The 14,698-nt window shown below is 35.7% G+C and overlaps 2 protein-coding genes and 1 long non-coding RNA gene across 9 annotated transcripts in view; 2 read left to right on the top strand and 1 right to left on the bottom strand.

The window, feature by feature from the left end:
• Positions 1-4,377, top strand: part of LOC134746648 (long-chain-fatty-acid--CoA ligase 5) — a 74,288-nt gene extending 69,911 nt beyond the window's left edge. For all 7 annotated transcript variants that reach the window (XM_063681147.1, XM_063681145.1, XM_063681141.1 and 4 more), the window contains one exon: positions 1,322-4,377. In XM_063681147.1, the coding sequence (XP_063537217.1) occupies positions 1,322-1,459 (138 nt within the window). In that variant the 3' untranslated portion in view covers positions 1,460-4,377. The remainder of the gene's footprint in view (positions 1-1,321) is intronic.
• LOC134746706 (uncharacterized) overlaps positions 1-14,698 on the bottom strand; it is a 218,324-nt gene that overhangs the window by 143,166 nt on the left and 60,460 nt on the right. The window contains exon 2 of the long non-coding RNA XR_010128257.1: positions 13,431-13,734. This is a non-coding gene — a long non-coding RNA (uncharacterized LOC134746706). The remainder of the gene's footprint in view (positions 1-13,430; positions 13,735-14,698) is intronic.
• LOC134746633 (cGMP-dependent protein kinase, isozyme 2 forms cD4/T1/T3A/T3B) overlaps positions 12,175-14,698 on the top strand; it is a 135,387-nt gene continuing 132,863 nt past the window's right edge. The window contains exon 1 of the mRNA XM_063681075.1: positions 12,175-12,566. The gene's annotated coding sequence lies outside the window, so the exon portion shown is untranslated. The remainder of the gene's footprint in view (positions 12,567-14,698) is intronic.

Here is a 14,698-nt window from a genome sequence, read left to right as displayed (position 1 = left end):
CCCTCCTCAAGGAATCTTGTCAAACCTTTGATATTGAATAGGATCTCTGGGAGATCCCTCGGAGATCCGAGATGTTTTGCTCTGTATGGAGCCACTCCGCTGTATTCCAGCCTGCGCTGAAGGTCCTTCATTATTGGCTAAAAAAAACTGAAGACAAGTGCGAGTTGTTGGTAAAATCTTCTAGGTGCTCTATGCGGTACGATTTATAGAAGATAAGACAACCTTAACACATTCAAATCTCATACGAATTGATTTAAAATTTTGTTTCTTTTTTTTCTAAATTTAAATATTTAATTTTTCTTCAAATTTAAACATTAAGGTAAAGCCTTTTTGGGTCAATTTTCAAACTCTAAAAGGGCGAAATTTACTGCTATCTCACGTCTCCCACGTGCGGTTTGGCTCGGCAAAAAAAAAACAACAAGTTTGGATATAGGCAACGTATCATCAAATGTACTTGATACCTTTATGTAGAGAATTATTTAGAAAATCAATCTACTTATTTATATAAAATAATGCGTCATTTATTAAAACCAGCAACGCCTTTTTGTCGTTGTCCCACGTGGCACTGTATTTGTTATGACTCAAGGATACCTCCCTAGATCTGATTTGTCTATTTATCTACCATTACATGTTAATGAACGATACAATAGTACATTACTTATGCTTCAATCTCCAATGGTAGTGGACGCAATGACGGAATTTTTGATCGAAAAACAGTTAATTTTCTTGAACGACATTTGTATGGCAACACGGCTACTTTGACCATAAAAATGTCGAAAAGGTGCCATACAAATGTCGTCAGGGTCTTGCAAATGCCACAAAAATAATAAATGGTGCCATAATAATTTTCTTACTGCCATATAATGTCAAAAAAATGCCATTTACATGTCAAATGCGCCTTACAAATGGCTGAGTAGTGCCATACAAATGTCGATATTTAAACGTCCCTATCTACCTAACTAAAAATAGAGTGGTGCATCGTACAGTACAACAAAAAACATATGTTGTTTTATAAACCCTTCCTAAAACGATGATTGAAATCTGATTTTTCAAAAATTAAAAAATTCTTAGGTTTAATTTCTGTCAAGTAGTATAAACCTTCTTACTGTAATCCTGGCCGACGGCGACATGCAAAATGTGATTGACGTTGTTGTTGACTTTCTATTCTTGTTCTTGTTTTCTTGTGCTAATAAACTGCTATACATTTTGTTATAAAATATATGTTTAAAATAACCCATACATTAAAATTACCATACAAATGTCGAAAAAACCCCCTCTTGAAAAATTTACCCGCTTAAAACATGATGTTTTTCATTTACAGGTAAAGGACATCTACCTGCACCCAGATCCATTCTCAGTGCAAAACGGCCTACTGACACCCACCATGAAGGCGAAGAGGACAGAGATCAGGAACTACTTCAAACCCCAGATAGAGGACATGTATAAACAGCTCGAATAACACTATCGTACAATACACTAGATAATTATATTTATCACAAACTATTTGTGACGTTGCAGCTACACTGGGCTGTTTTAATAAAATAGAAGTTTGATAATAAAATAAAATAAAGATATTATTAGACGTAAGTGAACACACCGCTATAAGAACATCTGTTTTATTAAAACAGTCCAGGTCATTAGACTAAACTGTGGTGTATAACATCACTATGCTCTTTAGTATCCTATCACAGTACAATGTGTTGTTTATAATTTATAATTTTAGTCACTTTTCACTTTCTTAATAATATCGTTTTACTCTTGATAAGCGTAAATCAGAATGGCGGTGTCATGGAAAAGTGTTGTGACAGTATTTAATGCTATTTTTTTAATTGCTTCGAAATGATCACGAGGTACTTCGTCAAAAACAATTCACTTAGGCAAAATGAAGAATTTTTAAGCCAATGTAGATCCTGATCGTTTGGTATTACATCTATTTTCCTTTTGATAGCAATAATGAGGAGCGTTGTGCCTAGGACAGTCAATTAATGTCTTTCATCGCTTTTGTATCTTTCTGGTGATCTCCAGCAAATCAAGTAAAGACTAGTGCATACTCAAAATCGTCGGTAGGTATGATGGCGGCCTGGTAATTGATTTCATTAATAGACAGAAGTTTTGAAAAACCGTCCGAATTTTAATGAGGCATCATTATAATACATGAAAGAAAAAGAGAAACTGTACTCACCTATAATATATCAATCTTAGTGTCATCTGTTAATCTCGGCATTGTACCTTTCAAGACTATCCTTAGAACATAAATAATCAATTACTTCAGTGATATGCAATTCATTAACAATAAGAATAGATTTATTAAAATGAATTAAATAAAGTCTTAAGCAATACTTTTGACAGGTTAGTAAATGTATGAGAATCTTCACTTTAACTGAATTTGATGTGAAATAACCCTTTTCCAAAACAAAGCCATACTTGTTTTTGAGGTTTGTATGTCATGGCAAATTTGATTGAAGTGGACTTTTGTCGTTAAAGAAAGTTATCCTATAGGTAGGCTTTTTTATAGCTATAGAGGGTAATATATTGTCGTGGCAATTCAACGTTAAAGGAAAAAAGTGAGCACACAACTATACATATTATACATGTTAAGAGGTACTGCGACTGCGACTTACTCAAAAGAATTAAAAAAGACTAATGCCCAAATTTTAGCTGTAACATTTTTGGAAACAATATTCACTGCTTAGAGTCACATTATACTCGTAATACAAATTGTAATAAATTTATACATAGAAAAATTTCATTTTGACAGCGCGTTTAGCTTGCGGTATTTAAATATGATGTAGAAGTTTTATTTTTCTGAAAAATAACTGCTATAAAATGTTGCAGGGATATCCTTGATGGGATTTAAAGATATCGGAAAACCTATTTAAAAATTGTAAAATGGGCGCTTAATTTTAAATTGTTTAATAGGCCATAATTATGCACATACAATTTTGGAAACTTATTTGTAACTTACCATGAATTTTACAGCTTATTTTCAGTAAATGAAATCAATATACATATGATGACCTTGTAAAGTAATGTAAGTAGGGAATACTCGTATTTTGAGCTGTGCCTTCTACCAAGTCCTTCAACAAAAGTTACTGCGTACTGTATTGCAACCATTTTTGGGTGTTTATATCCGGCGTATTTACTGTCTACGATTATAAAATAACATGGATCAGCCTCAGCGTATTTTGAGAACAAAAGCAGTTGGTTAGTTAAACACAAAAATAGATGCAAAGTACTTATGATAACATTTGTACAGAAAAAACAACAAAAACTAAGAGGCAAAAGTTACGTAAATACTAACAGCAACAAGCGCTTAACTGTCCATCGGTGGACGTTTTATGTTTTTGCAACAAAAAAAAATATCAGTTGACGACGGTATGTACAGTTTAGCCAACTAGGAGGTATACAACTTTTTTTGCCGCCATTTTGTTTTGACGGTAAATATGCCAGTTGCTGCATGAAAATGACTTTGTGTAGATACGGCAACTTTGTTTTGGAGCTTTTTACGACGGAACAACGTGTTTTAATCCCAGTCATATATTGCGGAAACTAAGAAAATTGCGGAAAATTCGAGAAACGGTGACATTGATTGGCTCCCAAGATCGTCTGATTTAACAGCCTTTTTCTGTGGGGCTATCTAAAGGGACGTGTCAATGCTAATAGGCCAATGAACCTTCAGCAATTAAAACAAAATATTCGAGACACAGTCACTGAGATAACTCAGGAAATATGTGAAAATGTGATGAACAACGCGATGAAAAGGGTTCACATCTGCCATGCTGCTAGAGGTGAACATTTGTCAGACGTTATTTTCCATGTTTAACTGCCGGCCCTGAATATTATATATAACAAAAAATACTTAATAGTTTTTATATTTCATAGAATAGAAGTACAACTAGAGTGTATACCTGTTATTTGGCCATCCTGTACCTATATTTTTATTTAGAAATTTCTTTCTATATAAATATTGCTGATATGGATTTAAGTAAACTGTGTGACTAGTGGGTGAATCTCTTTATGTTTGATCATTATTAAACTATCGACTGCCTTATTTTTAAATTGAGTGGTATAGTATATTTTTGTTTTTACCTATATTACAATCGTAAAAATTAAATAATAGTTATATTCGAAAGCAAGTCAGTCGATAGTTTAAAAGTAGAAGTTGGCCGTATATCTCCTTAAACTAATTGAAATGTTAAACATGTATAGGTCAAAATATTCGCACTTTGTTAGTATAATTTTGTATCGTGTATGCTATCCGATTGGTTCAGCTTTGGGCGGAACGCCGGGCGCGTTTCATGTTGTTCAAATCAAAATTTTGTTGTTATTGGTGCAAGTTGCTACAATAATTTATTTTTAATAAAAATTGAAATAATTCGCATTGTTTTTTATTGCTCCTCCCTTCACTTTCTTGGTGTGATTGTAAATTACGTACTTAATTTACTTTAGCTCGTAAAATTCCGATTGTGAATTGAGTTTGAATTTCGAAAGATTCTTATCGTTATTGACATTTTGACATAGTTAATGATAATATTGTCTTCGGTTACCGCGATAGTTACTCATGAAATAAAACTATGAAAACGTATTATATCGCGTATATTGAATTTATAATACATCCCGACGTTTCGAACCCTTTACAGCGTTCGTGCTCAACGGGTGACTGAGGAAAAATTAACAGTGCAAAAAATACCCACATACTAAAACTAATGAACCATCATAGATTATAAACTTTAAGGCTGGTTGTACATGCAAAGTCGGTTCATAAGGCTAGTTATACACTACAATTATTTTCAAGTAAAGATATATATATATATACGCGATATATAGCGATATAATCCGTTTTCATAGTTTTATTTCATCGTTAAAGATTTTAAAAGCTTTCAAAATTACTTAAGTATTTTATTTATTTTTAATAAGTATACCTTTTTGTACGATGACCACGATGACCCACATTCAATCAGTTTTTAATGGTCAAGTCGTAAAACTTTATAGTAACTCGTGAATTTTCTTAACGTGAACTTAGTGCCCGTTGCACCATCCGCAATTGACAGACTGAACAACGTCACCCGGCGCACCGCGGCAGTTTACTATGAAACTATCCATACAATACAATTTTGCGAACTCTTTAACGATGACAAACAGTTTGGTGCAGTCGTCCTGTGTTCCCGTAAAGTGGAACTGCCGTGCAGATAAAACGATGTACACCTTTTTTTTATACCTATCTTGTCGCTGCACTGTGAATGAATGAATGATTTTAGGATTCTGTAAAACAATTTCTGTCAATCAATGAATATAAAATATTTTAGGTATAGTTATGTCTACCGTTTAACTGAGGCGGTTGGTAAGAAGGTATGTATGGTCAGCTAGGGTCTGGTTCAAGGCTTGGCCGCATGAAGCTGATTTGTATTGTGTTAAGTAGAAATGTAATATAAGTATAAACTATTTTTAGTCACAAAACTCGGCTACCTTTTACTAGAAAATTACCGCACTACTTCTTTACCAACTGCCTGAGATTAACTGTTAGACCTATGATTGCTTTTATCATACTATACACGTTGAAGGTCTCACTACTCATACCTATGGAATAGGTCATAAGTATACTGGAAGTTTGCCAATCAGATCAGTCACAATCCGTCAGAGACCTTCGGCACTTCCTAGCACGGAATTGGTTTCCTGGGTTAGGTATCCATTATATTGTCTTCGGTTACCGCGATAGTTATTCATGAAATAAAACTGAAAACGGATTATACCGCCTATATTGAATTTGTAATACATCCCGACGCTTCGAACCCTTAACAGCGTTCGTGGTCAACGGGTGACTGAGGAAAAACTACAATGTGCAAAAATACTAAATAATTGTTGAATGGCTAAATATTAATGAATTGAACATTAATATATCAAAGACGCACGTAGTTCAATTTCATTCCGGATATAGATCATCATTACCAATTGACATAAACTATAACACAGAATCTATTGCTATAACAAACAATTCGAGATTTCTTGGATTGTTAATCGACAACAATTGCAATTGGAAATTACATATAGAGGATCTGTGTGCGAAGCTTTCTAGGTTTATATATCCTCTTCGTAGAGTTGTACATAGCACATCAGAAAAAGAGGGAATTCTTGCGTATTTTGGATACGTTCAGTCGTTGCTTTGCTATGGCATTATTTTTTGGGGGAATTCCACGAACTGGCTGAAGGCATTCAAAGCTCAAAAACAATGTGTTAGGGCTCTGTATGGTGCATCCCAACGTGACTCTTGCAGGCCATTGTTTGTTAGATATAAGATATTACCGCTACCATGTCTTTATATTAAAGAGGTGGCGATGTTTGTTAAAATACACCTACAACTGTTTGAAAAAGTAGCCAGGTATAATAGAAATTGTCGAAACAATCATAAATTGGCTAGTATTCATTGCCCACGCACTGTCTTCTATAAGAACAGTATTTATTTCATGGCAATTAAAATATTTAATTGTATTCCAGACGAATTTAAATCCTTTGATGATAACAAATTTAAAAGGAAAATAAATGAATGGTTACTGCATAGAATGTTTTACACGGTTAATGACTTTTTAAATAATAAAGGGTGCTTATAATTAAATACTATTATATAAAAAATGTCTACTTTAAACTGATTGTCAATTAGTCTTAGTTATAATTTATTATGCTTAGCCAAATATAATTATGTTAATATAGGTACTAATTATGTTATCTTTTGACATTAAATATTATTGTTAGCTTTAAGAAATATTGTACGCCATTAAGATGGTAGGCTATGGTTTTAGTACCCATAAAATGTAACACCTTTTTTTTTACCTATAGTCACAATAAATATATTATGATGATTATGATGATGAATACCTACATACAAAAATAATGAGCATAATAAACTAAGTATAAACTTTAAGGGTGGTTGTACATGCAAAATCGGTTCATAAGGCATCATTTTAGGGTAGGTCCATGGTAGGTCCTACCCTCCAGTGTCAGTTTGATGTGATATTTTTGGGACACCCTGTATATATCTATTTTGTAGGAAATTTTATACATATTATTTACGTACAAGACTATTTTTTGCTATGGGCTACCATTTAGGACTTATTTACGAGAAACTAAAAAAAACGACCTTAGAATAAATTATAGGTAACTTTCCCACTTTAATATATGTGACGTTTTCAACTAAAAGGTACCACATTGTCGCTTGTTGATAAGGTTGATTTCTAATTGAAGCTATATGGAAATAGCGCCTTACTGACAAGCGACAATAAGTACCCTTTTGATTGAAAATGGCACATATTTTAAAATAATGATCCTAGCGAAAAAGTGTACTACTTACTTAAATCTTTTTTGTAGAAAATTTCATGTACATTACTTATGTAATAGAACTTTTTTTGCTACAGGCCACCGTTTAAGTTATTTACGAACAATAAAAAGGGACCCTAAACTCCCTCTTTGAACATTTCACTCACGCAATGCAAGAAGGCTTTAGTAAAGTTTTTTACCTGTATAACCTTATTGCAGGCTGAGTACTTGAGTTTTTTGTGTTTTTCTTTGGTATGATTTTATTTTAGGCTGACGTACCTCACCTTGCCACCGTTTTGTACTTATAATGATCAATTTTAGGGGAATAATCGAACGTTTAAGAAAATGTTAAGACAATAACAAAACAGACAATACCTACCAGACGACTTCAAGAGCCCACGATCGTAGGCACGAGGGCTATTTTCATATCGTGATTCACGCAACGCCGTGAGATCGTCGCCGTGAACTAAATTGTACTTGATTATCTTTATCCTCAGGTACGAGATAATAATAGACGTAGGTTATATCCGACCTTAGGAGAAGAGGATTGAGATTAAAACTAGAGATGAAAGTGGTCTTAAGTGATTAGAACTAAAATGCCCTAGAGCTGTAAATACGTTTAGCAAAGTGTTAACAGTTTATAGGGAAACCGTGGGTATAAATTAGGCAATAATGAATTAAGTAATATCGTAAAGGGCGTATAGTATGGAGGAATAAAATCTTTATTTTAATTATCCACGTTGAAACTTATTGTTACATGTAGGTTTAGTTATTCTCGAATGAACTTTTAATATTTTGGAGTTGGATCATGAAAACGAAAAGCGCGGTGCATTAATAATTGTAAGTAATTTTAATAATCGCTAAATGTAGCTTTTGTATTTGGGTGAGTACATGCATAACATTTAAAATCATTTTAACTAAGAATCAAAAAATAAAACACACACATTTGCTCATCACCATCACTACAAAATGAATTGCTAATGGCTCTACTAGACATCAACGAGTAGAAAAGAATGCAGTTTTCTCATCGTAAAATCAAACGTAGGTGTTACGATAACAAACTAATGGTAGAATCAACCCGACACACTTTTTCCCACGCAATCAAAATAAACACGTGACACATCGTGCTGAAAGATGGAAGCGCCGGGAAGTGCGGGTAAACATCAACACACCGATGTCCAGAAATGTCGAGAACCTTGTGGAAGTCGAGGCCAGCAAAACCATGACTTACTCAAGAGATTACCTTGTTGGTTCTGTACTTATTGTTCTGTTAGATATTGGCTAAATGATATTAAAACAAGTGAAAGTATAAACAAAAAGCGTAAGTATACACACAAGCACAATAAAATTATTTTAAAGAAAACGGTTCATGTCATCATGTCAAAAATAATTTTCGTCAAAATAAAAACTTTACATCACGAATTTATTACTTTTGACGCCGTTTCAATTATTTTCGGGCAGTTTAAATATAACTTTCTATAAAAAATATTTCGGGCATCATTGGCTGAACCGTTTTTGACGGGAAGGGTCATAATTTGAAAATTATGTGTTTTCTTTTTTTTTTATTTTGGCTACGGAAAGCCACTTACTTAGTCGAGAAGCAGTTTTATATGTATTTCAAATAATTTTTATTTTATTTTATAGTTAATTTTAATGTAATTTATTTTAATGTACCTTTTGTTTGTATTTAATTTAAATTTAATTCTAAAATTTTTAATAAGCTCTTGTTAGATGGTCAAACCACGGGCATAGAACATGCTCCCGGTATTTGTTTTGTACGGCTCGTACCGTAAAATTTCTGTCTGTTTCATATCAAAATCTACCCTATCAGTAAATTTTCCAAGGAAAGATATTTAGTAAATATAAGTTTTACAAAAAAATCACTGACGGCGCGATTCGGGGAATGAATTAGAGATTCACTAGAAATGAAATAGTAAAGATATGTGACGTCCCACGGGTAAAGGTACCGTATGGCGGTTGGAGCTTACGCTATTATTAACGCCGCTCCAATTAATATTGGATGGCGCTTACGTCGCATAGCGTCGCAAATTATTGCGGCCGCCATAAGGTACCTTTTGCCGTGAAATGTCACATATCTTTACTATTTCATATCTAGTGAATCTCTAATTAATTTCTCGAATCGCGCCGTGAGTCTATCTACAGGTACACTCAGCCTCAAATAGATAGTGACGGCCAAATTGGCCACACATCATTATTCCTATGGTCACAGAGGTGTGGTTTGATATATGTGGCCACTATTTGTAACTGCCGCTGCTTGCTGTAACTATTTGACTTGCTCCATTGGCGGCGGCATCCTTGGTTAGGTTAATTTGAGATACGGAACCCTAAAAACAAACCAACCATATCGATCTAATGTTGTAGTCAAATAAAAGCTTATTTTCTACGGCCAGCAAGACTTACAACCGCTCATCGGCGTAAACGAGTTAAACGACTGAACATAAAAATCCTGGATCGCTCCAATAAACTTGTCTAAAGCGGTTTAAACAACATCTGATGCTGTTATTATTAGACCATTTTATTCGTCGACTCCTACGCTTAGCTCTTTAAGTGGTCAACGCAAAATTCTGCATTATGTCGCATGAGCAATCTTGAACGTTAATCGCTTCGCTCAAATTACTTGAAAGGTAACAAAAAAGATCATTTTGAACCAGTATCTTGAAAGATACTGGATCATCTGCTTCGACCTAGCGTTTTCCCGGCCTAGCGCCAGGGTCCGCTTTCCTACTCAATCTTCTCCACTTTGCCCGGTCTTCGGCATCCTCAGGTGTGAGATTCTTCTCTTGCATATCCGCTATCACGACGTCCAGCCAGCGCTTCTTAGGCCTACCGCGGCCGCGTGATCTAGGGCTTTGGACAGAGAGGTTGAGGCATCTGTTTCCAACGTAGTCCACCGGTCTGCGGCTTATATGGCTTTCCTGCAGCTTATCCGCTAACGTCACGGATTCCGAGGCTGCCCCGGATGTGTTCGTTACGTATGCGATCTAGTCGCGTAACGCCACACATCCATCGCAACGTCTTTATCTCCGTGACGTGAAGCTACTGGACATGTCTTCCGGAGACAGGCCAGGTCTTGCTACCATATAGTTAGGACTGGGCGGATGATGGTCTTGTACAGAAGGCCCTTTAGCTTCACCGGTATCCTGGGGTCGCAGAGGACACCGGTTACTTCCCGCCATTTTGCCCAAAAAGCGCTTATTGGGGCTTGGACGTCGTGATCGATTTCACCAGATTCGTGCAGCACGGACCCACTGTATTTGAATTTATTCGTTTTTACTACAAATTCGTCTCCTACCTTTCGGGTCGGGGTCCGTGCCGCCACATACCAAGTACTCGGTCTTCGCAACATTTAGTTTCAGGTTGAAAGATACAAGGGGTCATACAAGGTAATAAGTTAGTAATAACATTGTTTTTATTACGAGTCAATAAAGGTTTATACTAAATAGCAGTCAATAGATATTTAAATAAGGTGATATCTAACCAGTGGAACCTCCAAATTATGTAGGTATATAATGTTAATTTGACTAAGAAAGCCTACTATAAAATATCAGATTATTTAACTGATAAAAATGTTTGGGATGATTGTGATATTGTAGCGTAAAGAGTACATACTAAGTCTGTATAGGTGTTAATTATTACTTGTAATAATACAAACTGATATGTAACAATAATATAATGTACACGACGGACACAAATGTATCTTGTATACGTATGTGGGATATAAATAATTTAAACGTACGGGTTTAGATGCCTACGATACCTATGACAAGACATTTCAAATATCCGACAAACTTTGAAGGTAGCTCTACTTCTGTCACAGTAGGTCAGGCGCATGCACTGATTTGCCGTCGGAAACTTTTCAAAATTGCGAAATTTTCACATGGAAAATTTTCGGAAACTTCTTTGTATGGGAATCGAAACTTTCCATTTCCAAAATGAAAGTTTATTTTAGTTCCTGTCAATCCATGGGCCCCATGATATAATTTGCTACAGGCCCCGCGCTGGCTTAATCCGGCACTGTTAATTATATTTACCAATGAATCCTGATAAAAGTGATAAAACGAAAATCAAACACAGAGCATTTTAGAAAAAATTGAATTAATACTTGTCGAAATCGTTTCGCTTTATTTCCAATTAACGCCAGAGTATATTACAAAGATCTTTCTTGTCTATATTTTATTGTATGAAATTTTATTACGGCGGAGTTATTCAAGTAGGTACATTACATATTTGAAAAATAACCTTGATCGATACCTACACTGATTATCATTCAGCGCGAAGTAATTAATCTATTATTAGCATGACTTCGTACCTATTAAAATATTTATTGCTAAAAGACATAAAAAAGTCGGTACTACTGTTTAATAGACTGTTATATAAGTACCTATGATTAAACAGTGTTCAAATTATGATACAATGGTAATAATTGGCCTTGTTCCTCACTGAACTTCCGCCTAGCTACGTGTGTGTTCATTGGAGTTGGCAATTGTTAAAGGTTTGCATAGATGGCGCCATCATAGCCTGCCCCTTTTTCTATGAGATTTGGCTTAAAGGGCTGGCATCCAGGGTATAAAATTCCATTAAAAATCAAAAAATTGACACAATTCTAGGGATTGACAGAGCAAGCTATGCTGGCGCCATTTGCTAAATACTTCGACCGGCCAACCCCATTGTAGGTGCGACCCTACTTAAACTGTAATACAATTAAGGCAATGGGATGTATAATAATGACGTACTCAATCAAGCGTAATAAAATTGCTAGAGCATTCATTCATTTTCACAACGCCGCGCGTTTTTATTTATAGATTTTATACCTTATACCGCTTATCGGCGCATCACGTAGGGGCATCTACTGTTTCTGTTAGTTGGCATGCGGGCTTCACGCTAGCAACTCGCGTCGCGATCGCGCCTCGTGCTGCCATCTAGTGGCTCGCCGCTCCGCCAGCGGTGACCTTGCCAGCCTACCGCGCCGTTCATTGGCCACAGACGCCACGATCGCTCCTCTCTATCCATTTCTCTTGCTCCTAAAACTATGGCATTCGGGCACAAAATACACCAGCGATGACAATAAGCGTATCCACCAAAACAGGTGGCGATGACATCGCCTGTGACCTGTCAAAATGACGTGACGTTAACAGACAGTCGTGTTTATAATATAACCTCTCTGTGCAACTAATCTCTATATTCTAGTGTAAACATGTTGTTTGACAAATTGTGGATGGCGTTTCAAGATGAGTTAGGTGAGTAAACTTGTACTTGTTAAGTTTTAGGTTACGTAATTATGTTTGGACCGGTGTCGGTCGACGCTTCGGATAATATAACGCTTGATTGATATTACGGAGACAAAGACGTGATCTCTGTTTCTATAAATAACTTACTGGCACGGCAGTTAATCAGCAGTTTACTTGATTCAATGCATTTGCCACTATTTGTCGTAACTGCTACGTGCCTACCTACTTAAGGTTTAGTGTGGCACGCAAGTTAGTATTACTTACTTGCATGCATACCAGTGGGTATCGTGTTTGTTTCGTTACTATATGAATAGGTAGGTAAGTTACATTACGAACACTAACGTTTTAACCGACGAGTTGCTAGGTATGCAATATCATCGTCATTAAACATTTTTTACTTTGTTTATTTGTTGAAACAATGAAATAATGAACAAACTAAGTAAGGTTGGATCGCCTAAGATCGGACGCTTTTTTTTGATTTTTGACAGTGATGCGGTTTTTTTTTTACATCTTATATATATAATTATTTTCTAAATGTCCTGTAAAGGGAAGTAATTAACAATAAAATATTGAATGTGGTCATATTTTTTTATCAACAAACGCAATTGTTTGTGTGAGACACGCCTTAAAAAGTGGCGGTTTTTTAGGGTTCCGTAGCCAAATGGCAAAAAACGGAACCCTTATAGATTCGTCATGTCTGTCTATCTGTCTGTCCGTCCGTATGTCACAGCCACTTTTCTCTCAAACTATAAGAACTATACTGTTGAAACTTGGTAAGTAGATGTATTTATGTGAACCGCATTAAGATTTTCACACAAAAATAGAAAAAAAAAACAATAAATTTCGGGGCTTCCCCATACTTGGAACTGAAACTCAAAAAAATTTTTTTTCATCAAACCCATACGTGTGGGGTATCTATGGATAGGTCTTCAAAAATGATATGGAGGTTTCTAATATAATTTTTTTCTAAACTGAATAATTTGCGCGAGAGACACTTCTAAAGTGGTAAAATGTGTGTCGTCCCCCCCCCCCCCCCCCGTAACTTCTAAAATAAGAGAATGATAAAACTGAAAAAATATATGATGTACTTACATTAACCATGCAAACTTCCACCGAAAATTGGTTTGAACGAGATCTAGTAAGTATTTTTTTTAATACGTCATAAATTTACCTTTCACTCACGTTTCACATAAAAAATACATTGTTAAAATTATGTAATGTACGGAACCCTCGGTGCGCGAGTCCGACTCGCACTTGGCCGGTTTTTTTTCTGGATACGTTTCAAGAAGCTTTGGCCTCACCAAAGTTCGGACTACTGCCTAATTTCAACTCTGTTGCTACGGCATTAGAGTGCACAGAAGGAAAATATCTGATCTTAAGTTAACAATAACATAAATCACAAAATTGTCCTGATATTCCGCGTGGTGTGGCTAGGACAACTAACTCTTTTTTTTTGCGTTTTTATAGTCTGATCTTCCCTCCTCAGGCAAATTGGAGCTAAATTGAGATTCTGGCTCAGCCGGGGAGCATTCTAAAGCCCGTCACAGACGGAGCGATAATATACCGACAGATACCGTAAGATACCGACAGATATCTTAAAGTATAGCTAAGCACCATACACGACAACGATACGAAAATATATATCGCTCTCTGTCTAGCACCTACATTGCGAGAGAGACGAAATATCCCAAAATATATCGTAATATACCGAGCTATAACATCTTAAGGTATCTTAAGATGCCTTGCTACAAGATATCGTAAGATACCGAAATATATAATTATAGCTTCGTGTGTGGACTCTGTCAAATAGTCAAATAGTACGTAAAAGATATCGTAAGATGCCTTGCCTTCTAACGATATATTACCGCTCCGTCTGTGACGAGGGCTTAAGATGGTGAATTAAGACCGGATATACATAGGTTATTTGCAAAAAAAGGGCTGAAGTCACGTAGATATATTGTCTTGTCATGTGTCACGTCTTGTCATTATATATCCCTTTATTACTATCCGAACTTTTGAGAACTGCTGAATTTTTTAAGTGCCTCAGTGATTAGTCCGATGTTCGGCAATGTGAGGAAAGTCCGGATCTCGGCCTACAGATTGGGTTGCCAGATCGAATGACCCCAATATCGGGAGAAAAA

Source organism: Cydia strobilella, chromosome 13 (assembly GCF_947568885.1).
Source record: "Cydia strobilella chromosome 13, ilCydStro3.1, whole genome shotgun sequence".
Taxonomy (NCBI): Eukaryota; Metazoa; Arthropoda; class Insecta; order Lepidoptera; family Tortricidae; genus Cydia; species Cydia strobilella.
The sequence above is the reverse complement of the archived record's forward strand: the minus strand, read 5'-3'. Positions and strand labels throughout refer to the sequence as shown.